Source organism: Lepisosteus oculatus, chromosome 4 (assembly GCF_040954835.1).
Source record: "Lepisosteus oculatus isolate fLepOcu1 chromosome 4, fLepOcu1.hap2, whole genome shotgun sequence".
Classification (NCBI taxonomy): Eukaryota; Metazoa; Chordata; class Actinopteri; order Semionotiformes; family Lepisosteidae; genus Lepisosteus; species Lepisosteus oculatus.
Genome location: NC_090699.1, coordinates 2,112,775 through 2,137,182, shown reverse-complemented (window position 1 = coordinate 2,137,182; position 24,408 = coordinate 2,112,775). Strand labels below are relative to the sequence as shown.

At 52.5% G+C, this 24,408-nt stretch overlaps 1 protein-coding gene across 1 annotated transcript; it reads right to left on the bottom strand.

The window, feature by feature from the left end:
- Window positions 1-690: 690 nt before the first annotated feature.
- On the bottom strand, window positions 691-23,360 carry LOC138238191 (collagen alpha-1(I) chain). Its single transcript, XM_069188239.1, has 6 exons — window positions 23,213-23,360; window positions 16,209-16,388; window positions 13,795-14,046; window positions 3,870-4,526; window positions 2,913-2,945; window positions 691-2,796 (listed from the first exon to the last, which is right to left on the bottom strand). The coding sequence occupies exons 1-6, from the start codon at window positions 23,358-23,360 to the stop codon at window positions 2,747-2,749; spliced, it is 1,320 nt and encodes a 439-aa protein (XP_069044340.1). The 3' UTR covers window positions 691-2,746.
- Between the last annotated feature and the right edge of the window lie 1,048 nt (window positions 23,361-24,408).

Below are 24,408 nucleotides of genomic sequence, written 5' to 3'. Positions count from 1 at the left end.
TCAGTAAGAGTAGGGGTGTCCGGTCCGCTGGTCAGTACAGATCCCGGGACACCGTCAGTAAGAGTAGGGGTGTCCAGTCCACTGGTCAGTAAGAGTAGGGGTGTCCAGTCCGCTGGTCAGTACAGATCCCAGGACACTGTCAGTAAGAGTAGGGGTGTCCAGTCCGCTGGTCAGTACAGATCCCAGGACACTGTCAGTAAGAGTAGGGGTGTCCAGTCCACTGGTCAGTACAGATCCCGGGACACTGTCAGTAAGAGTAGGGGTGTCCTGACTGCTGGTCAGTACAGATCCCGGGACACTGTCAGTAAGAGTAGGGGTGTCCAGTCCACTGGTCAGTACAGATCCCAGGACACTGTCAGTAAGAGTAGGGGTGTCCTGACTGCTGGTCAGTACAGATCCCAGGACACTGTCAGTAAGAGTAGGGGTGTCCAGTCCGCTGGTCAGTACAGATCCCAGGACACTGTCAGTAAGAGTAGGGGTGTCCAGTCCGCTGGTCAGTACAGATCCCAGGACACCGTCAGTAAGAGTAGGGGTGTCCAGTCCGCTGGTCAGTACAGATCCCAGGACACCGTCAGTAAGAGTAGGGGTGTCCAGTCCACTGGTCAGTACAGATCCAGTCCCCTGTATAGGGAGTCGGGGTACAGAGAGGCTGGGGTGGGGAACTGGGCTACAAAAAACAAGAGGACACAATTTGAAGTGTAAAACTGTAAAAGCAGAATTTATTGAATCGGTTACAGTGGGCCGCAGGTCGAGACTGAGAAAGGAGGCAGACAGGAAGCACTCCTTCTGTCTGACCCTATCAAGGCCCGCCTCTTCCTGTCTACAGACTGAAGCTCCCAGCAGCCCCCCCGCTGAAGACACAACAGTTAAATTAAATACCCCCCTCCCCCCCGCCCCGCCCTTGAGATAGAAAGCAGTGGACCAAGTGACCACCCGGTCATCACAGGGAGAAGAGAGACCACGTTTCCAGGGAGCCGGTGGGATCGCAGGATCTCCGGGTCCCGAGCAGAACGCCCGTCTGAAGACGCTGGAGGCCTCTGGACTCGATTCCAGGACACCGGGCTGCGGGTCCGTTCGTGTCACAACTTCACCGGACAGCTGACTCTACAGCTCCCACAATGCCCACCGCAGGGGACTACAGCTCCCATAGTCCCAGGCCTAAGAAACTACAGCCCCCACACTGCCCTTCCCTCTCAAGAGACTACAGCCCCCACAGTGCCCTTCCCTCTCAAGAGACTACAGCCCCCACACTGCCCTTCCCTCTCAAGAGACTACAGCCCCCACAGTGCCCGGAGAGACGCTGCACTTGTATTCCTCCACACTGACTGGCAGTGTACCAGGAGCCGTGTTCTCTCTGCCCACGGTATAACTCCCGCTGTCCCCTGAGCTCTGGGGGTGAGACTCTGAGGGGCTTCCCTGTCTGGACTCTGACTGTGACTCCTCTCTCCTGCAGGTGACATCAGGTGCAGCTGGTCCTCCAGGCCTGTGGGGGGCAGTGTGACATGGCTAAGCGTGGGCAGGTGAGGCTGTACACAGGCTCCCCACCCTTCCTCACAGCTTGACTCAGCTGTCTAAAGACCACCGACCACTCCACAGCCTTCAGGCACTCTGCCTCCGCAGAACTGAGATGGGAGTAACTGAGAAAATCGACACGTATCCCCCCCGACAACAATCGTCCCGGGTTCCGCAAATCCGCCATTCCTTCCGTTCGGAAACAGACGGGACAGCTCCGGCGTTTCTGGGGCCGGACCAGGGCACGAGGCACGAGGCCCCGGGTTCGGAGAGTCTCTCGGAGAGCGGAGGAGGTGTTCCTCAGGGAACAGGGGGCTCTTCCTGTAGAGTGCGGCTCCAGGCCAGGCCAGCCGAGCCCAGATGGTCCCTGAGGTCTGGAGGAGAATGTCCAGCACAGCATCTGTTCGCTCACTCTCTCCCTCCGGCAGCTCAAGGGTTAACTCTGCTGCTGCACGCGTGTGTGTGTGTGTGTGAGGCCCTCACAGCTACAGAATCATCTGCACCTGTACTGTGTGTGTGTGTGTGTGTGTGAGGCCCTCACAGCTACAGAATCATCTGCACCTGTACTGTGTGTGTGTGTGTGAGGCCCTCACAGCTACAGAATCATCTGCACCTGTACTGTGTGTGTGTGTGCGAGGCCCTCACAGCTACAGAATCATCTGCACCTGTACTGTGTGTGTGTGTGTGTGTGTGTGTGTGTGCGAGGCCCTCACAGCTACAGAATCATCTACACCTGTACTGTGTGTGTGTGTGTGTGCGAGGCCCTCACAGCTACAGAATCATCTACACCTGTACTGTGTGTGTGTGTGTGTGAGGCCCTCACAGCTACAGAATCATCTACACCTGTACTGTGTGTGTGTGTGTGTGTGTGTGTGTGCGCGAGGCCCTCACAGCTACAGAATCATCTACACCTGTACTGTGTGTGTGTGTGTGTGTGTGTGAGGCCCTCACAGCTACAGAATCATCTGCACCTGTCCTTTGTGTGTGTGTGTGTGCGCACGAGGCCCTCACAGCTACAGAATCACCTGCACCTGTACTGTGTGTGTGTGTGTGTGTGTGTGTGTGTGTGAGGCCCTCACAGCTACAGAATTATCTGCACCTGTACCGTGTGTGCGTGTATCTGTTCCTGTCAGTGTGTACCGTGTGTGTGTGTATCTGTTCCTTTCAGTGTGTACCGTGTGTGCGTGTATCTGTTCCTGTCAGTGTGTACCGTGTGTGTGTCAGAGAGCGTGTGTCAGGCAGGCCCATCCAGTGGATCCTGATACCACACCACCTTGGTCGGATCTGTGGAGACGATGGGACACGGAGGCGTTAGAGTAGACAGACAGACAGACAGACAGACAGACAGACAGACAGACAGACAGACAGACAGACAGACAGACAGACAGACAGACACTCACCTCCTCTGTGTCGGGTGCACACCAGCTCCCACTCTGGAAAGAACAGAGACAGGGGTCAGCCCGAGCACACCCACTGACCCGCCAGCCCCCCTCCTCCCGGCCCAACAGAACCAACACTGGCCACCGGACCAGCTGTCCCCCTGCTGTAACAGGACTGGACCGGCTGTCCCCCTGGAGTAACAGGACCGGACCGGCTGTCCCCCTGGAGTAACAGGACCGGACAGCTGTCCCCCTGGAGTAACTGTCCCCCTGGAGTAACAGGACCGGACAGCTGTCCCCCTGGAGTAACTGTCCCCCTGGAGTAACAGGACTGGACCGGCTGTCCCCCTGCTGTAACAGGACTGGACCAGCTGTCCCCCTGGAGTAACAGGACTGGACCAGCTGTCCTCCTGGAGTAACAGGACTGGACCAGCTGTCCTCCTGGAGTAACAGGACTGGACCAGCTGTCCCCCTGCAGTAACAGGACTGGACCAGCTGTCCCCCTGGAGGAACAGGACTGGAGTAACTGTCCCCCTGCTGTAACAGGACTGGACCAGCTGTCCCCCTGCTGTAACAGGACTGGACAGCTGTCCCCCTGGACTAACAGGACTGGACCAGCTGTCCCCCTGGACTAACAGGACTGGACCAGCTGTCCCCCTGGAGTAACAGGACTGGACCAGCTGTCCCCCTGCAGTAACAGGACTGGACCAGCTGTCCCCCTGGAGTAACAGGACTGGACCAGCTGTCCCCCTGGAGGAACAGGACTGGACCAGCTGTCCCCCTGGAGGAACAGGACTGGACCAGCTGTCCCCCTGCTGTAACAGGACTGGACAGCTGTCCCCCTGGACTAACAGGACTGGACCAGCTGTCCCCCTGGAGTAACAGGACTGGACCAGCTGTCCCCCTGGAGTAACAGGACTGGACCAGCTGTCCCCCTGGACTAACAGGACTGGACCGCTGTCTCCACCAGGCACTCACCGTGGCTGTGATAGCGCAGCGCCTCCACCAGGTGGCGACAGCTCAGGAGCAGCTGGGCGGAGCTCTCCTCCTCTGCGCCCGCCCCCTCCGCCAGCCAGCCAACGGGCAGCCCAGGAGCGCGGAGGGGCGTGGCCGGGGCCGGGGCCAGCCTGTCGGGAGGGGGCGTGGCCGGGGCCGGGGGGGCGTCGCTGATGAAGCTGAGCCCCCACTGGTTGTGCAGCAGCGCCCCCAGGGCCGGGGCGTCCGCGGGGCCCCCCAGGGCCCGGCCCCTCTTCACCTTGGAGGCGTAGCTGACGGCCGGCAGCAGCTTGGCCGGGCTGTCCTGCACGGGGAAGGCCGGGGGGGGCCGCAGCAGGGTCCAGGTGTCCCCCTCCCGCGGCGGCGGCGGGGGGGTCCGGCGGGGCGCGCGCTCCAGGCCCCGGAACACCCAGCGCCTCTCGCGGGGCGCCCCGGGCCGCGGCCGGTGGGGGTACATGGGCGAGGGCGGGGGGCTGCCGGGCGGCTTCAGACCCCCGCAGCCCCCCCCGCCCCCCGCCCCCCCCGCGCCGGGGGACAGGCGGCGGTTCCGGATGTGCTGACCGGAGGAGGCGAGAGGACAGCGGTCAGAGAGAGAGACCGTCTCTGGGGCTGGATCACACACACTGGACTCCCAGGACCCTGAGAGAGAGAGAGAGAGACAGGTTAATACACTCCAGTACATTAACACTGCACTGAGAGAGAGAGGGGTTAATACAGACACACTGACTGGACACTCCAGTACATTAACACTGCACTGAGAGAGAGAGGGGTTCATACACACACACTGACTGGACACTCCAGTACATTAACACTGCACTGAGAGAGAGAGGGGTTAATACAGACACACTGACTGGACACTCCAGTACATTAACACTGCACTGAGAGAGAGAGGGGTTAATACAGACACACTGACTGGACACTCCAGTACATTAACACTGCACTGAGAGAGAGAGGGGTTAATACAGACACACTGACTGGACACTCCAGTACATTAACACTGCACTGAGAGAGAGAGAGGGGTTAATACAGACACACACTGACTGGACACTCCAGTACATTAACACTGCCCTGAGAGAGAGAGAGAGGGGTTAATACACACACACTGACTGGACACTCCAGTACATTAACACTGCCCTGAGAGAGAGAGGGGTTAATACACACACACTGACTGGACACTCCAGTACATTAACACTGCCCTGAGAGAGAGAGAGGGGTTAATACACACACACTGACTGGACACTCCAGTACATTAACACTGCACTGAGAGAGAGAGGGGGGTTAACACACACACACACACTGACTGGACACTCCAGTACATTAACACTGCACTGAGAGAGAGAGGGGTTCATACAGACACACTGACTGGACACCCCTGTACATTAACACTGCACTGAGAGAGAGGGGTTCATACAGACACACTGACTGGACACTCCAGTACATTAACACTGCCCTGAGAGAGAGAGGGGTTCATACAGACACACTAACTGGACACTCCAGTACATTAACACTGCACTGAGAGAGTGTGATCTCCTGTCCCAGCCTGAGGAACAGACAGTGAGCCTGTCTCTCAATAATAATAATACAGTGTGTGATCTCCTGTCCCAGCCTGAGGAACAGACAGTGAGCCTGTCTCTCAATAATAATAATAATAATAATAATAATAATAATAATAATACAGTGTGTGATCTCCTGTCCCAGCCTGAGGAACAGACAGTGAGCCTGTCTCTCAATAATAATAATAATAATAATAATAATAATACAGTGTGTGATCTCCTGTCCCAGCCTGAGGAACAGACAGTGAGCCTGTCTCTCAATAATAATAATAATACAGTGTGTGATCTCTTGTCCCAGCCTGAAGAACAGACAGTGAGCCTGTCTCTCAGTAATAATAATACAGTGTGTGATCTCCTGTCCCAGCCTGAGGAACAGACAGTGAGCCTGTCTCTCAGTAATAATAATACAGTGTGTGATCTCCTGTCCCAGCCTGAGGAACAGACAGTGAGCCTGTCTCTCAATAATAATAATACAGTGTGTGATCTCCTGTCCCAGCCTGAGGAACAGACAGTGAGCCTGTCTCTCAATAATAATAATACAGTGTGTGATCTCCTGTCCCAGCCTGAGGAACAGTGAGCCTGTCTCTCAATAATAATAATACAGTGTGTGATCTCCTGTCCCAGCCTGAGGAACAGTGAGCCTGTCTCTCAATAATAATAATACAGTGTGTGATCTCCTGTCCCAGCCTGAGGAACAGACAGTGAGCCTGTCTCTCAATAATAATAATGTGTGTGATCTCCTGTCCCAGCCTGAGGGACAGACAGTGAGCCTGTCTCTCAATAATAATAATACAGTGTGTGATCTCCTGTCCCAGCCTGAGGAACAGACAGTGAGCCTGTCTCTCAATAATAATAATAATAATAATAATACAGTGTGTGATCTCCTGTCCCAGCCTGAGGAACAGAGAGCGAGCCTGTCTCTCAATAATAATAATACAGTGTGTGATCTCCTGTCCCAGCCTGAGGAACAGTGAGCCAGTCTCTCAATAATAATAATACAGTGTGTGATCTCCTGTCCCAGCCTGAGGAACAGACAGTGAGCCTGTCTCTCAATAATAATAATGTGTGTGATCTCCAGTCCCAGCCTGAGGAACAGTGAGCCTGTCTCTCAATAATAATAGTACAGTGTGTGATCTCCTGTCCCAGCCTGAGGAACAGACAGTGAGCTTGTCTCTCAATAATAATAGTACAGTGTGTGATCTCCTGTCCCAGCCTGAGGAACAGACAGTGAGCCTGTCTCTCAATAATAATAATACAGTGTGTGACCTCCTGTCCCAGCCTGAGGAACAGACAGTGAGCCTGTCTCTCAATAATAATAATACAGTGTGTGATCTCCTGTCCCAGCCTGAGGAACAGACAGTGAGCCTGTCTCTCAATAATAATAATGTGTGTGATCTCCTGTCCCAGCCTGAGGGACAGACAGTGAGCCTGTCTCTCAATAATAATAATACAGTGTGTGATCTCCTGTCCCAGCCTGAGGAACAGTGAGCCTGTCTCTCAATAATAATAATACAGTGTGTGATCTCCTGTCCCAGCCTGAGGAACAGTGAGCCTGTCTCTCAATAATAATAATGTGTGTGATCTCCTGTCCCAGCCTGAGGAACAGACAGTGAGCCTGTCTCTCAATAATAATAATACAGTGTGTGATCTCCTGTCCCAGCCCGAGGAACAGACAGTGAGCCCGTCTCTCAATAATAATAATACAGTGTGTGACCTCCTGTCCCAGCCTGAGGAACAGACAGTGAGCCTGTCTCTCAATAATAATAATGTGTGTGATCTCCTGTCCCAGCCTGAGGGACAGACAGTGAGCCTGTCTCTCAATAATAATAATACAGTGTGTGATCTCCTGTCCCAGCCTGAGGAACAGTGAGCCTGTCTCTCAATAATAATAATGTGTGTGATCTCCTGTCCCAGCCTGAGGAACAGACAGTGAGCCTGTCTCTCAATAATAATAATACAGTGTGTGATCTCCTGTCCCAGCCTGAGGAACAGACAGTGAGCCTGTCTCTCAATAATAATAATACAGTGTGTGACCTCCTGTCCCAGCCTGAGGAACAGACAGTGAGCCTGTCTCTCAATAATAATAATACAGTGTGTGACCTCCTGTCCCAGCCTGAGGAACAGACACTGAGCCTGTCTCTCAATAATAATAATACAGTGTGTGATCTCCTGTCCCAGCCTGAGGAACAGTGAGCCTGTCTCTCAATAATAATAATGTGTGTGATCTCCTGTCCCAGCCTGAGGAACAGACAGTGAGCCTGTCTCTCAATAATAATAATACAGTGTGTGATCTCCTGTCCCAGCCCGAGGAACAGACAGTATGCCCGTCTCTCAATAATAATAATACAGTGTGTGACCTCCTGTCCCAGCCTGAGGAACAGACAGTGAGCCTGTCTCTCAATAATAATAATACAGTGTGTGATCTCCTGTCCCAGCCTGAGGAACAGACAGTGAGCCTGTCTCTCAATAATAATAATAATAATAATAATAATAATACAGTGTGTGATCTCCTGTCCCAGCCTGAGGAACAGACAGTGAGCCTGTCTCTCAATAATAATAATAATAATAATAATAATAATAATAATAATAATACAGTGTGTGATCTCCTGTCCCAGCCTGAGGAACAGACAGTGAGCCTGTCTCTCAATAATAATAATACAGTGTGTGATCTCTTGTCCCAGCCTGAGGAACAGACAGTGAGCCTGTCTCTCAGTAATAATAATACAGTGTGTGATCTCCTGTCCCAGCCTGAGGAACAGACAGTGAGCCTGTCTCTCAGTAATAATAATACAGTGTGTGATCTCCTGTCCCAGCCTGAGGAACAGACAGTGAGCCTGTCTCTCAATAATAATAATACAGTGTGTGATCTCCTGTCCCAGCCTGAGGAACAGACAGTGAGCCTGTCTCTCAATAATAATAATACAGTGTGTGATCTCCTGTCCCAGCCTGAGGAACAGTGAGCCTGTCTCTCAATAATAATAATACAGTGTGTGATCTCCTGTCCCAGCCTGAGGAACAGTGAGCCTGTCTCTCAATAATAATAATGTGTGTGATCTCCTGTCCCAGCCTGAGGAACAGTGAGCCAGTCTCTCAATAATAATAATACAGTGTGTGATCTCCTGTCCCAGCCTGAGGAACAGACAGTGAGCCTGTCTCTCAATAATAATAATGTGTGTGATCTCCAGTCCCAGCCTGAGGAACAGTGAGCCTGTCTCTCAATAATAATAGTACAGTGTGTGATCTCCTGTCCCAGCCTGAGGAACAGACAGTGAGCTTGTCTCTCAATAATAATAGTACAGTGTGTGATCTCCTGTCCCAGCCTGAGGAACAGACAGTGAGCCTGTCTCTCAATAATAATAATACAGTGTGTGACCTCCTGTCCCAGCCTGAGGAACAGACAGTGAGCCTGTCTCTCAATAATAATAATACAGTGTGTGATCTCCTGTCCCAGCCTGAGGAACAGACAGTGAGCCTGTCTCTCAATAATAATAATGTGTGTGATCTCCTGTCCCAGCCTGAGGGACAGACAGTGAGCCTGTCTCTCAATAATAATAATACAGTGTGTGATCTCCTGTCCCAGCCTGAGGAACAGTGAGCCTGTCTTTCAATAATAATAATACAGTGTGTGATCTCCTGTCCCAGCCTGAGGAACAGTGAGCCTGTCTCTCAATAATAATAATGTGTGTGATCTCCTGTCCCAGCCTGAGGAACAGACAGTGAGCCTGTCTCTCAATAATAATAATACAGTGTGTGATCTCCTGTCCCAGCCCGAGGAACAGACAGTGAGCCCGTCTCTCAATAATAATAATACAGTGTGTGACCTCCTGTCCCAGCCTGAGGAACAGACAGTGAGCCTGTCTCTCAATAATAATAATGTGTGTGATCTCCTGTCCCAGCCTGAGGGACAGACAGTGAGCCTGTCTCTCAATAATAATAATACAGTGTGTGATCTCCTGTCCCAGCCTGAGGAACAGACAGTGAGCCTGTCTCTCAATAATAATAATACAGTGTGTGATCTCCTGTCCCAGCCTGAGGAACAGACAGTGAGCCTGTCTCTCAATAATAATAATACAGTGTGTGACCTCCTGTCCCAGCCTGAGGAACAGACAGTGATCCTGTCTCTCAATAATAATAATACAGTGTGTGACCTCCTGTCCCAGCCTGAGGAACAGACACTGAGCCTGTCTCTCAATAATAATAATACAGTGTGTGATCTCCTGTCCCAGCCTGAGGAACAGTGAGCCTGTCTCTCAATAATAATAATGTGTGTGATCTCCTGTCCCAGCCTGAGGAACAGACAGTGAGCCTGTCTCTCAATAATAATAATACAGTGTGTGATCTCCTGTCCCAGCCCGAGGAACAGACAGTATGCCCGTCTCTCAATAATAATAATACAGTGTGTGACCTCCTGTCCCAGCCTGAGGAACAGACAGTGAGCCTGTCTCTCAATAATAATAATACAGTGTGTGATCTCCTGTCCCAGCCTGAGGAACAGACAGTGAGCCCGTCTCTCAATAATAATAATACAGTGTGTGACCTCCTGTCCCAGCCTGAGGAACAGACAGTGAGCCTGTCTCTCAATAATAATAATACAGTGTGTGATCTCCTGTCCCAGCCTGAGGAACAGACAGTGAGTCTGTCTCTCAATAATAATAATACAGTGTGTGATCTCCTGTCCCAGCCTGAGGAACAGACAGTGAGCCCGTCTCTCAATAATAATAATACAGTGTGTGACCTCCTGTCCCAGCCTGAGGAACAGACAGTGAGCCTGTCTCTCAATAATAATAATACAGTGTGTGATCTCCTGTCCCAGCCTGAGGAACAGACAGTGAGTCTGTCTCTCAATAATAATAATACAGTGTGTGATCTCCTGTCCCAGCCTGAGGAACAGACAGTGAGCCCGTCTCTCAATAATAATAATACAGTGTGTGATCTCCTGTCCCAGCCCGAGGAACAGACAGTGAGCCTGTCTCTCAATTATAATAATACAGTGTGTGATCTCCTGTCCCAGCCTGAGGAACAGACAGTGAGCCTGTCTCTCAATAATAATAATACAGTGTGTGATCTCCTGTCCCAGCCTGAGGAACAGTGAGCCTGTCTCTCAATAATAATAATACAGTGTGTGATCTCCTGTCCCAGCCTGAGGAACAGACAGTGAGCCTGTCTCTCAATAATAATAATACAGTGTGTGATCTCCTGTCCCAGCCTGAGGAACAGACAGTGAGCCTGTTTCTCAATAATAATAAAAAATTAACACTGCACTGAGAGAGAGAGAGGGGTTCATACACACACTGACTGGACACTCCAGTACATTAACACTGCACTGAGAGAGAGAGGGGTTAATACAGACACACTGACTGGACACTCCAGTACATTAACACTGCACTGAGAGAGAGGGGTTTATACAGACACAGTGACTGGACACTCCAGTACATTAACACTGCACTGAGAGAGAGAGGGGTTAATACACACACACTGACTGGACACTCCAGTACATTAACACTGCACTGAGAGAGAGAGAGGGGTTCATACACACACTGACTGCACACTCCAGTACATTAACACTGCACTGAGAGAGAGAGGGGTTAATACAGACACACTGACTGGACACTCCAGTACATTAACACTGCACTGAGACAGAGAGGGGGGTTAATACAGACACACTGACTGGACACTCCAGTACATTAACACTGCACTGAGACAGAGAGGGGGGTTAATACAGACACACTGACTGGACACTCCAGTACATTAACACTGCACTGAGAGAGAGAGGGGTTCATACACACACACTGACTGGACACTCCAGTACATTAACACTGCACTGAGAGAGAGAGGGGTTAATACACACACACTGACTGGACACTCCAGTACATTAACACTGCACTGAGAGAGAGAGAGGGGTTAATACAGACACACTGACTGGACACTCCAGTACATTAACACTGCACTGAGAGAGAGAGAGGGGTTAATACAGACACACTGACTGGACACTCCAGTACATTAACACTGCACTGAGAGAGAGAGAGGGGTTAATACACACACACTGACTGGACACTCCAGTACATTAACACTGCACTGAGAGAGAGAGGGGGGTTAATACAGACACACTGACTAGACACTCCAGTACATTAACACTGCACTGAGAGAGAGAGGGGTTCATACACACACACTGACTGGACACTCCAGTACATTAACACTGCACTGAGAGAGAGAGGGGTTCATACACACACACTGACTGGACACTCCAGTACATGAACACTGCACTGAGAGAGAGAGGGGTTAATACAGACACACTGACTGGACACTCCAGTACATTAACACTGCACTGAGAGAGAGGGGGGTTAATACAGACACACTGACTGGACACTCCAGTACATTAACACTGCACTGAGAGAGAGAGGGGTTCATACACACACACTGACTGGACACTCCAGTACATTAACACTGCACTGAGAGAGAGGGGGGTTAATACACACACACTGACTGGACACTCCAGTACATTAACACTGCACTGAGAGAGAGAGGGGTTCATACACACACACTGACTGGACACTCCAGTACATTAACACTGCACTGAGAGAGAGAGGGGTTCATACAGACACACTGACTGGACACTCCAGTACATTAACACTGCACTGAGAGAGAGAGGGGTTCATACAGACACACTGACTGGACACTCCAGTACATTAACACTGCACTGAGAGAGAGAGGGGGGTTAATACAGGGTTACACACACACTGACTGGACACTGTACAGTACATGAACACAGACAGATTGTCACACTACGCTGAGCCACAGAGACACTGCTGCAGGAGCCGAACGCCTAAGCTGCAGTCCAGGGCTGCGCTGGGCAGAGCGGGCCCACAGCCCACGACGTCCCCTGTCCAGCCGGACCGTGCTGCAGGCGGCCCCCTGCGGGAGCACTATGTGGCAGGCGCGCCCGGGCCCGCGGCCGCGGAGCGGGAGCAGGATCTGGCAGCGAGGCGCCGCGGACGCGTCTCCGGCCAGCAGGGGGCGCCGCCACTTCCGCCTCGCCGCCTGACCTCGGAAAGAAACCGCCGGCGCCCCGTTCGCACGGAAACGTGCCGCTGCCCCCCCGCCACGGGGTTCAAACTTATTTTTTCCCCCTCAAACAAGCCCCCCAGCGACGGCGGCAGGAACAGTGTGTGCGAGGGGGCGGCGAGCGCCCGTCCGGGCCGGTTCGGGGGGAGAGAGACGGGCGGGGGCTGAACTTCACGGGGTCCGGTTTCCACACACAAGCGGGGACCCCCCTCTCCCCAGGCCAGCTCCCGGCTGGGGGGCTGTGGTGGCCCCGGTCCCGTCCCTCTCCCCCGCCGGCGGCGACTTCCCAGACTCTTCCAGAAAAGTTTGGCCGCCCGGCCCAGAGCCACCAGAACACCCGGCCGGCACCGGCACCGGCACCGCAACCCACGGAGAAACCGAGCCCGGCCCCCGAAAAACACGGCGTAACGCGCGAAAAAAGCTGAGAGGAGGTTTTTTCTCTCTCTTTCCCGAACGCTTCCTAACCTCACAACCACCGCTCCGGCGGGGCTCACGACTGCCGCCCGAACCGGGTCAGAACACGGCTCCCACGGGCGGCCCGCTCAAGGGAAACTCCGCGGAGAAACACGGGGGAAAGTTTCGCCGGCCGGAGCGCTCGGCCGAAGGCGCCTGAAATACCTGCTTTTATGTGCATGTTGGCGCCGCTGCTCGCTGCTCGCTGCCCGGGGAGACGCGGCCGTGTGCGTGTGTGCCGCTGGGCGCCGCTCGGGGAACTAGGCCGCGGCGCGCCGGGAAGCCGCCGTGCAGGAGCGGGCGGGGGGAGGCGGCGCCGAGAGGGGCGGGGGCGCCCGGGCGAGGGCGGGGATTCGGGCCTCGCCCGGGCCGGGTCCCGCCCACCGGCCGGCCCGGGGGCCGAGGGCGGCGTGCGGCGGGAGGGAGGGGATGTGGCGATGCACCGAGGGGGACGGATCGGCCGCGCTGCGCGGTGTGGCGTCCCTACAGTACGCTGTCGACTGACTGGATGAGCGCTACAGCTTCACCCCGGGCTCCCGGGCTGGCGGGACCAGCGGTCTTTAACGCCACGCAGGGCGGACTGTAGCAGCACGACACCCCAGTAGCCGCCTACTCACCCCAGGTCCGTCGTTCGGCCTCGGCTCTGGGCCCGCCTGAGACACCAGCCCCTCCTCGCCCCACCTGCCCCTTGCCCCTCGCCATCTGCCCCTTCTGCCCCTCGCCCCTTGCCATCAGCCCCACCTGCCTCTTGCCCCTCGCCATCTTCCCCTCCTGCCCCTCGCCCCTCGCCATCTGCCCCTCCTGCCCCTCGCAGCACGCCGTCTGCCCCTCCGCGCTGCCCGAACTGCCTGTCTCTCCCTCAGCCTCCGCGTTACCCGAACTGCCTGTCTCTCTCTCGGCCTCCGCGTTGCCCGAACTGCCTGTCTCTCTCTCGGCCTCCGCGCTGCCCGAACTGCCTGTCTCTCTCTCGGCCTCCGCGCTGCCCGAACTGCCTGTCTCTCTCTCGGCCTCCGTGTTGCCCGCAGTGCCTGTCTCTCTCTCGGCCTCCGTGTTGCCCGCAGTGCCTGTCCACAGGCTGACCGTGTGGCTGCCTGGAAACACACACAGGTGAGCAGACAGACAGGCACCGTCAGAGTCGCTCGCTGTACCGGCTGACCTGTCTCACTGCCCGACACCTTGGTGCGCAGACAGACAGGCACACTCTACCACACTATCACTGAGTCAGAACTCACCTTGAGAATGTTTTCTCCACCAGGAACAATCAGGAGCCCATCTTCCTCTGCTCAGGGTCAGAGCTGCAACTACTGACTGGTCTGTATTTGTGTGTACGGGCTGGTCTGGAACTGTATCTACTGACTGGTCTGTATTTGTGTGTACGGACTGGTTTGGAACTGTATCTACTGACTGGTCTGTATTTGTGTGTACGGACTGGTCTGGAACTGTATCTACTGACTGGTCTGTATTTGTGTGTACTGACTGGTCTGGAACTGTATCTACTGACTGGTCTGTATTTGTGTGTACGGACTGGTCTGGAACTGTATCTACTGACTGGTCTGTATTTGTGTGTACGGACTGGTTTGGAACTGTATCTACTGACTGGTCTGTATTTGTGTGTACGGACTGGTCTGGAACTGTATCTACTGACTGGTCTGTATTTGTGTGTACGGACTGGTCTGTATTTGTGTGTACGGACTGGTCTGGAACTGTATCTACTGACTGGTCTGTATTTGTGTGTACGGACTTGTCTGGAACTGTATCTACTGACTGGTCTGTATTTGTGTGTATGGACTTGTCTGGAACTGTATCTACTGACTGGTCTGTATTTGTGTGTATGGACTGGTCTGTGTATGTGTGTACGGACTGGTGTGTATTTCTGTGTATGGACTTGTCTGGAACTGTATCTACTGACTGGTCTGTATTTGTGTGTATGGACTGGTCTGTATTTGTGTGTATGGACTGGTCTGTATTTGTGTGTATGGACTTGTCTGGAACTGTATCTACTGACTGGTCTGTATTTCTGTGTATGGACTGGTCTGTGTATTTGTGTACGGACTGGTGTGTATTTCTGTGTATGGACTTGTCTGGAACTGTATCTACTGACTGGTCTGTATTTGCGTGTATGGACTGGTCTGTATTTGTGTGTATGGACTGGTTTGGAAATATATCTACTGACTGGTCTGTATTTGTGTGTATGGACTGGTCTGTATTTGTGAGTATGGACTGGTTTGGAACTGTATCTACTGACTGGCCTGTATTTGTGTGTATGGAGTGGTTTGGAACTGTATCTACTGACTGGCCTGTATTTGCATGTATGGATTGGTCTGTATTTGTGTGTATGGACTGGTTTGGAACTGTATCTACTGAATGGTGTGTATTTGTGTGTATGGACTGGTCTGTATTTGTGAGTATGGACTGGTTTGGAAATGTATTTACTGACTGGTGTGTATTCGTGTTTATGGACTGGTCTGTATTTGCGTGTATGGACTGGTCTGTCGCCTTTTTTCCTCTGAACCCATGGTCAGAACTCTCTGCTTTGTCTGCACCTGTGCTCTCCTGACCACTGACTAGGTCTCTGACACCATGACACTCAGTCACTGACTCAGACTGGTCACAAGCTCTGTGTATGGACTGGTCACTGTCTCTGTGTGGGGGCTCCTCACTGTCTCTGTGTATGGACCGGTCACTAGCTCTGTGTAGGAGCTCGTCTCTGTCTCTGTGTGGGGGCTCCTCACTGTCTCTGTGTATGGACCAGTCACTAGCTCTGTGTAGGAGCTCGTCTCTGTCTCTGTGTATGGACCGGTCACTAGCTTTGTGTAGGAGCTCCTCACTGTCTCTGTGTATGGACCGGTCACTAGCTCTGTGTAGGAGCTCGTCTCTGTCTCTGTGTGGGGGCTCCTCACTGTCTCTGTGTATGGACCGGTCACTAGCTCTGTGTATGGACTGGTCACTGTCTCTGTGTGGGGGCTCCTCACTGTCTCTGTGTATTGACCGGTCACTAGCTCTGTGTAGGAGCTCGTCTCTGTCTCTGTGTGGGGGCTCCTCACTGTCTCTGTGTATGGACCAGTCACTAGCTCTGTGTAGGAGCTCGTCTCTGTCTCTGTGTGGGGGCTCCTCACTGTCTCTGCGTATGGACTGGACACTGTCTCTGTGTAGGAGCTCGTCACTGTCTGCCTGTATGGACTGGACACTGTCTCTGCGTATGGACCAGTCACTAGCTCTGTGTAGGAGCTCGTCACTGTCTCTGGGTACAGACCGGTCACTAGCTCTGGGAACGGACTGTCTCTCTGCTTCACTGGGCTCCTCACTGCAGTCAGGGAGGGCTGTTCTGGGTGAAGACTCCTCTCTCTCTCCCTCTGCTCCTGTCTCTGCCTCCCCCTGCCCCTCTCTGTGCTCAGACACCTCGGGGGCAGACAGGAGATACAGCTCCTTGGCCCTGTTCACCACCTCTCCCACCTGCCAAACACAAACACACAGGAACAGACAGTGTGTCCCGCTGATCAGCTTATGTAATCATCAACTTTTTTTATATAGCGCCTTTAAAGGTGGCTTCTCAAAGCGCTTTACAGGATGACAGTAACAATAAATAAGAAGACTACACCAGATAAAACACAATGACAGCGCACAGAGGAGACCGGGGAGGGGGGTAGTGAGAAGAGCAGAGGGGTGAGGAACGAGACCAGGTCAGTACAGACTCTTCTAGAGAAGGAGGTTTGAGTCTGGATCTGAAGGAGACTCTCTGATGTCCTCGGGCAGAGGGAGTCCCAGAGCTTGGGGGCGCAGCAGGAGAAGCCCTGTCACCCCTAGAGTGTGGACGGGCTTGGGGGACAGACAGGAGGGCAGCGTTAGAGGAGCGAAGGTGGTGAGGTGGGGAGCAGGGCGATAGTACCTCAGATAGGTACTGAGGCGCCCAGCCATGCAGAGCCTTACAGGTGAGCAGGAGGATTTTAAAGTCCACACGGAATTGGACAGGAAGCCAGTGCAGGGACTCCAGGACAGGAGTGATGTGAACACTTGCACCAGACCTGGTCAGGATCCTGGCTGCTGAATTGTGGACAGACTGCAGCTTGTTCAGAGTAGATTTAGATACCCCAGCGAGTAGAGCATTACAGCAGTCAATTTGAGAGAACACACATGTGTTGATCATCTTTTCAGCCACAGTTAGCGATAACACAGGGCGTAGTCTAGCGAGATTTCTGAGGTGAAAAGAAGATGTTTTGACAGTCTGCTGCACACGTGGGTCAAATGTTGATCCAGAATCAAATATCACCCCAAGGTTTTTCAGTTTAGACTGAAGCTCAAGTACAGAGCCATCTACAGACAGGGTTACAGGACTGGCTTCACGAGGTCGATGGGGGGTGCCAGTAGGCATGACTTCAGTCTTGTCACAGTTAAGATGAAGGAAGTTTTGAGTCATCCAAGTTTTTATGTCAGAGATGCAATTAGATAGAATAGAGACAGCCACATCAGTGTCAGGTTTGGTATGGATGTAGATTTGAGTATCGTCAGCGTAAAAATGAAAGCTGAGGCCATGTGATCTTAAAAGCTGACCAAGTGGGAACATGTAAATGCTGAAGAGCAAGAGGAATCAACTTAGGAATCTATTGTAGGAATCAACTTAGGAATCTACTGTAGGAATCAACTGACGAATCTACTCAAGGAATCTACGAATCTAATTACGAATCAACTTACGAATCTACTGTAGGAATCAACTTAGGAATCAACTTAGGAATCTACTGTAAGAATCTACTGTAGGGATCTACTGTAGGATGAGATTACAGCTGTCAAAGAGACTCTGGGGCTCCTGTCTCTGTGCACACCTGCACCTGCTTTTATAAGAGACTCTGGGGCTCCTGTCTCTGTACACACCTGCACTGGCTTTTATAAGAGACTCTGGGGCTCCTGTCTCTGTACACACCTGCACCTGCTTTTATAAGAGACTCTGGGGCTCCTGTCTCTGTACACACCTGCACCTGCTTTTATAAGAGACTCTGGGCCTCCTGTCTCTGTACACACCTGCACTGGCTTTTATAAGAGACTCTGGGGCTCCTGTCTCTGTACACACCTGCTCTGGCTTTTATAAGAGACTCTGGGGCTCCTGTCTCTGTACACACCTGCACTGGCTTTTATAAGAGACTTTGGGGCTCCTGTCTCTGTACACACCTGCACTGGCTTTTATAAGAGACTCTGGGGCTCCTGTCTCTGTACACACCTGCACCTGCTTTTATAAGAGACTCTGGGGCTCCTGTCTCTGTACACACCTGCACCTGCTTTTATAAGAGACTCTGGGGCTCCTGTCTCTGTACACACCTGCACCTGCTTTTATAAGAGACTCTGGGGCTCCTGTCTCTGTACACACCTGCACTGGCTTTTATAAGAGACTCTGGGGCTCCTGTCTCTGTGCACACCTGCACTGGCTTTTATAAGAGACTCTGGGGCTCCTGTCTCTGTACACACCTGCACCTGCTTTTATAAGAGACTCTGGGGCTCCTGTCTCTGTACACACCTGCACTGGCTTTTATAAGAGACTCTGGGGCTCCTGTCTCTGTACACACCTGCACTGGCTTTTATAAGAGACTCTGGGGCTCCTGTCTCTGTACACACCTGCACTGGCTTTTATAAGAGACTCTGGGGCTCCTGTCTCTGTACACACCTGCACCTGCTTTTATAAGAGACTCTGGGGCTCCTGTCTCTGTACACACCTGCACCTGCTTTTATAAGAGACTCTGGGGCTCCTGTCTCTGTACACACCTGAACCGTCTTTTATAAGAGACTCTGGGGCTCCTGTCTCTGTACACACCTGCACTGGCTTTTATAAGAGACTCTGGGGCTCCTGTCTCTGTACACACCTGCACTGGCTTTTATAAGAGACTCTGGGGCTCCTGTCTCTGTACACACCTGCACTGGCTTTTATAAGAGACTCTGGGGCTCCTGTCTCTGTACACACCTGCACCTGCTTTTATAAGAGACTCTGGGGTGATTGTCAGTGCACAGTGCTGTCAGTGCTCAGAGCTCAGTTAGTTCAGTTCTGTCAGTGTGCAGTGCTGTTAGTTCACTCTGCTGTCAGTGCTCAGTGCTGTTAGTGTGCAGTGCTGTCAGCTCAGTTAGTGCGCTGTGCTCTTAGTTCACAGTGCTCTGAGTGCAGAGTGCTGTCAGTGCTCTTAGTTCACAGTCTTATTAGTACACAGTCTTGTTAGTGCTTCAGTGCTGTCAGTGCTCTTAGTGCACAGTCTTGTTAGTGCGCAGTGCTTTTAGTGCACAGTATTATTAGTGCTGTTAGTGCTCTTAGTGCACAGTCTTGGTAGTGCGCAGTGCTCTTAGTGTACAGTCTTGTTAGTGCTGTCAGTGCTCTTAGTGCACAGTCTTGTTAGTGCACAGTGCTCTTAGTGCACAGTCTTGTTAGTGCACAGTGCTTTCAGTGCTCTTAGTGCACAGTCTTGTTAGTGCGCAGTGCTCTTAGTGTACAGTCTTGTTAGTGCTGTCAGTGCTCTTAGTGCAGACTTGTTAGTGCACAGTGCTGTCAGTGCTCTTAGTGCACAGTCTTGTTAGTGCACAGTGCTCTTAGTGAACAGTCTTGTAAGTGCACAGTGCTCTTAGTGCACAGTGCTGTCAGTGCTCCTAGTGCACAGTCTTGTTAGTGCACAGTGCTTTCAGTGCTTAGTGCACAGTCTTGTTAGTGCGCAGTGCTCTTAGTGCACAGTCTTGTTAGTGCACAGTGCTCTTAGTGTACAGTCTTGTTAGTGCACAGTGCTGTCAGTGCTCCTAGTGCACAGTCTTGTTAGTGCACAGTGCTCTTAGTGCACAGTGCTGTCAGTGCTCTTGTAAGTGCACAGTGCTCTTAGTGCGCAGTGCTCTTAGTGCACAGGGCTGTCAGTGCTCTTAGTGCACAGTCTTGTTAGTGTGCAGTGCTGTCAGTGCTCTTAGTGCACAGTCTTGTTAGTGCTGTCAGTGCTCTTAGTGCACAGTCTTGTTAGTGCACAGTGCTCCTAGTGCACAGTCTTGTTAGTGCGCAGTGCTCTTAGTGCACAGTCTTGTTAGTGCACAGTGCTGTCAGTGCTCTTAGTGAACAGTCTTGTTAGTGCACAGTGCTCTTAGTGCGCAGTGCTCTTAGTGCACAGGGCTGTCAGTGCTCTTAGTGCACAGTCTTGTTAGTGCGCAGTGCTCTTAGTGCACAGTCTTGTTAGTGCACAGTGCTCCTAGTGCACAGTCTTGTTAGTGCACAGTGCTGTCAGTGCTCTTAGTGCACAGTCTTGTTAGTGCACAGTGCTGTCAGTGCTCTTAGTGCACAGTCTTGTTAGTGCACAGTGCTGTCAGTGCTCTTAGTGCACAGTCTTGTTAGTGCACAGTGCTGTCAGTGCTCCTAGTGCACAGTCTTGTTAGTGCACAGTGCTTTCAGTGCTTAGTGCACAGTCTTGTTAGTGCGCAGTGCTCTTAGTGCACAGTCTTGTTAGTGCACAGTGCTGTCAGTGCTCCTAGTGCACAGTCTTGTTAGTGCACAGTGCTCTTAGTGCACAGTGCTGTCAGTGCTCTTAGTGCAGTCTTGTAAGTGCACAGTGCTCTTAGTGCGCAGTGCTCTTAGTGCACAGGGCTGTCAGTGCTCTTAGTGCACAGTCTTGTTAGTGTGCAGTGCTGTCAGTGCTCTTAGTGCACAGTCTTGTTAGTGCTGTCAGTGCTCTTAGTGCACAGTCTTGTTAGTGCACAGTGCTCCTAGTGCACAGTCTTGTTAGTGCACAGTGCTGTCAGTGCTCTTAGTGCACAGTCTTGTTAGTGCACAGTGCTGTCAGTGCTCTTAGTGCACAGTCTTGTTAGTGCACAGTGCTTTCAGTGCTTAGTGCACAGTCTTGTTAGTGCGCAGTGCTCTTAGTGCACAGTCTTGTTAGTGCACAGTGCTCTTAGTGTACAGTCTTGTTAGTGCACAGTGCTGTCAGTGCTCCTAGTGCACAGTCTTGTTAGTGCACAGTGCTCTTAGTGCACAGTGCTGTCAGTGCTCTTAGTGCAGTCTTGTTAGTGCACAGTGCTGTCAGTGCTCTTAGTGCACAGGGCTGTCAGTGCTCGTAGTGCACAGTCTTGTTAGTGCACAGTGCTTTCAGTGCTTAGTGCACAGTCTTGTTAGTGCGCAGTGCTCTTAGTGCACAGTCTTGTTAGTGCACAGTGCTCTTAGTGTACAGTCTTGTTAGTGCACAGTGCTGTCAGTGCTCCTAGTGCACAGTCTTGTTAGTGTACAGTGCTGTCAGTGCTCTTAGTGCACAGGGCTGTCAGTGCTCTTAGTGCAGTCTTGTTAGTGCACAGTGCTGTCAGTGCTCTTAGTGCAGTCTTGTTAGTGCACAGTGCTCTTAGTGCACAGTCTTGTTAGTGCACAGTGCTCTTAGTGTACAGTCTTGTTAGTGCACAGTGCTGTCAGTGCTCCTAGTGCACAGTCTTGTTAGTGCACAGTGCTGTCAGTGCTCTTAGTGCAGTCTTGTTAGTGCACAGTGCTGTCAGTGCTCTTAGTGCAGTCTTGTTAGTGCGCAGTGCTCTTAGTGCACAGTCTTTTTAGTGCACAGTGCTCTTAGTGTACAGTCTTGTTAGTGCACAGTGCTGTCAGTGCTCCTAGTGCACAGTCTTGTTAGTGCACAGTGCTCTTAGTGCACAGTGCTGTCAGTGCTCTTAGTGCAGTCTTGTTAGTGCACAGTGCTGTCAGTGCTCTTAGTGCACAGGGCTGTCAGTGCTCCTAGTGCACAGTCTTGTTAGTGCACAGTGCTTTCAGTGCTTAGTGCACAGTCTTGTTAGTGCGCAGTGCTCTTAGTGCACAGTCTTGTTAGTGCACAGTGCTCTTAGTGTACAGTCTTGTTAGTGCACAGTGCTGTCAGTGCTCCTAGTGCACAGTCTTGTTAGTGCACAGTGCTGTCAGTGCTCTTAGTGCACAGGGCTGTCAGTGCTCTTAGTGCAGTCTTGTTAGTGCACAGTGCTGTCAGTGCTCTTAGTGCAGTCTTGTTAGTGCACAGTGCTCTTAGTGCACAGTCTTGTTAGTGCACAGTGCTGTCAGTGCTCCTAGTGCACAGTCTTGTTAGTGCACAGTGCTCCTAGTGCACAGTGCTGTCAGTGCTCTTAGTGCAGTCTTGTTAGTGCACAGTGCTGTCAGTGCTCTTAGTGCAGTCTTGTTAGTGCGCAGTGCTCTTAGTGCACAGTCTTTTTAGTGCACAGTGCTCTTAGTGTACAGTCTTGTTAGTGCACAGTGCTGTCAGTGCTCCTAGTGCACAGTCTTGTTAGTGCACAGTGCTCTTAGTGCACAGTGCTGTCAGTGCTCTTAGTGCAGTCTTGTTAGTGCACAGTGCTGTCAGTGCTCTTAGTGCACAGGGCTGTCAGTGCTCCTAGTGCACAGTCTTGTTAGTGCACAGTGCTTTCAGTGCTTAGTGCACAGTCTTGTTAGTGCGCAGTGCTCTTAGTGCACAGTCTTGTTAGTGCACAGTGCTCTTAGTGTACAGTCTTGTTAGTGCACAGTGCTGTCAGTGCTCCTAGTGCACAGTCTTGTTAGTGCACAGTGCTGTCAGTGCTCTTAGTGCACAGGGCTGTCAGTGCTCTTAGTGCAGTCTTGTTAGTGCACAGTGCTGTCAGTGCTCTTAGTGCAGTCTTGTTAGTGCACAGTGCTCTTAGTGCACAGTCTTGTTAGTGCACAGTGCTGTCAGTGCTCCTAGTGCACAGTCTTGTTAGTGCACAGTGCTCCTAGTGCACAGTGCTGTCAGTGCTCTTAGTGCAGTCTTGTTAGTGCACAGTGCTGTCAGTGCTCTTAGTGCAGTCTTGTTAGTGCGCAGTGCTCTTAGTGCACAGTCTTTTTAGTGCACAGTGCTCTTAGTGTACAGTCTTGTTAGTGCACAGTGCTGTCAGTGCTCCTAGTGCACAGTCTTGTTAGTGCACAGTGCTCTTAGTGCACAGTGCTGTCAGTGCTCTTAGTGCAGTCTTGTTAGTGCACAGTGCTGTCAGTGCTCTTAGTGCACAGGGCTGTCAGTGCTCCTAGTGCGCAGTGCTCTTAGTGTACAGTCCTGTTAGTGCACAGTGCTGTCAGTGCTCTTAGTGCACAGTCGTGTTAGTGCGCAGTGCTGTCAGTACAGCTGGGGCCTGTGAGAAGACACCCCAGAAGTTGTATACAGCCAGTGAAGTGATCTTATCTCTTCATATGTACAATCTGGAAGTATGACCCATGGCGTGTCTTTATTTCTCCTCAGAGCCCCCGAGGGGAGAGCCGGGCTGGGAGCCCCGCCCGCTGACACAGAGCGGCGGCACCGGCCCGCCGGCCGCTCACCTCCGCCGCCGGCCGCTCCGCCAGCAGCCGGTCGTACAGCCGCAGGAAGGCCTCGCTGTCCGCGGCGCGCAGGCAGGCCGCCAGGGCCGAGCAGGGCGGCCGCAGGCGGGGGCGGCCCGTCGCCTCCATCGCCCTCGGTCGGTCTGTCGCGTCTGCAGCCGTTAACCGTCCCGGGGGGGAGCCGGCGCGTGTGGGTGACGTCGCCCGCAGGGGACGCCGATTCACGGTTGTCGTGGAAACGCGACGGCACGCCCGCCCCTGCCGGACCGGAAGCAGCGGTTGCCAGGTCGCGGCGGCGGCAGGGGGAGGATACTTCCGCTTCCGGGGCTTCTGTCCCAGCGCGGCCGGTCGAGGGCCCGGGACGGTCTGTGAAGCTGGTTCGGACGGACCTGCAGAGTTTGGTTTGCAGGCAGTTAAAGGTGCTTTTGAGAATGAACGATTTTGATATTTGATTGTACTGCTGAAAAGAAAAATGTGGAAAACGAGCATTTATAGTAAATGTACGAGTCATTCTGGGTCAATTCACATTCAGCAATGAAGTTGGTCTAATAATACTCCTCCCCTTTTAAGTGCTTCTGAGGCGGAGCTGAAACACTATTTCAATTCTATTAAAAACACTGAGAAATAATCAAGCAAGGAAAACATTTGATCTATGTACTGTCAGTAAGAGTAGGGGTGTCCAGTCCGCTGGTCAGTACAGATCCCAGGACACCGTCAGTAAGAGTAGGGGTGTCCAGTCCGCTGGTCAGTACAGATCCCAGGATACCGTCAGTAAGAGTAGGGGTGTCCAGTCCGCTGGTCAGTACAGATCCCAGGACACCTTCAGTAATAGTAGGGGTGTCCAGTCCACTGGTCAGTAAGAGTAGGGGTGTCCAGTCCACTGGTCAGTACAGATCCCAGGACACCGTCAGTAAGAGTAGGGGTGTCCAGTCCGCTGGTCAGTACAGATCCCGGGACACCGTCAGTAAGAGTAGGGGTGTCCAGTCCGCTGGTCAGTACAGATCCCAGGACACTGTCAGTAAGAGTAGGGGTGTCCAGTCCGCTGGTCAGTACAGATCCCGGGACACCGTCAGTAAGAGTAGGGGTGTCCAGTCCGCTGGTCAGTACAGATCCCGGGACACTGTCAGTAAGAGTAGGGGTGTCCAGTCCGCTGGTCAGTACAGATCCCGGGACAGTG

Excerpts from the sequence above, each read along its gene's own strand:
- LOC138238191 (XM_069188239.1), bottom strand. The coding sequence starts at position 23,360 with ATGGAGGCGACGGGCCGCCCCCGCCTGCGGCCGCCCTGCTCGGCCCTG. Across the intron at positions 14,047-16,208 it reads GTTCCCAGAGCTAGTGACCG|GCAGCCACACGGTCAGCCTG; the intron begins GTCTGTACCCAG and ends GTGTGTTTCCAG. Across the intron at positions 2,797-2,912 it reads GTGCACCCGACACAGAGGAG|ATCCGACCAAGGTGGTGTGG; the intron begins GTGAGTGTCTGT and ends TCGTCTCCACAG.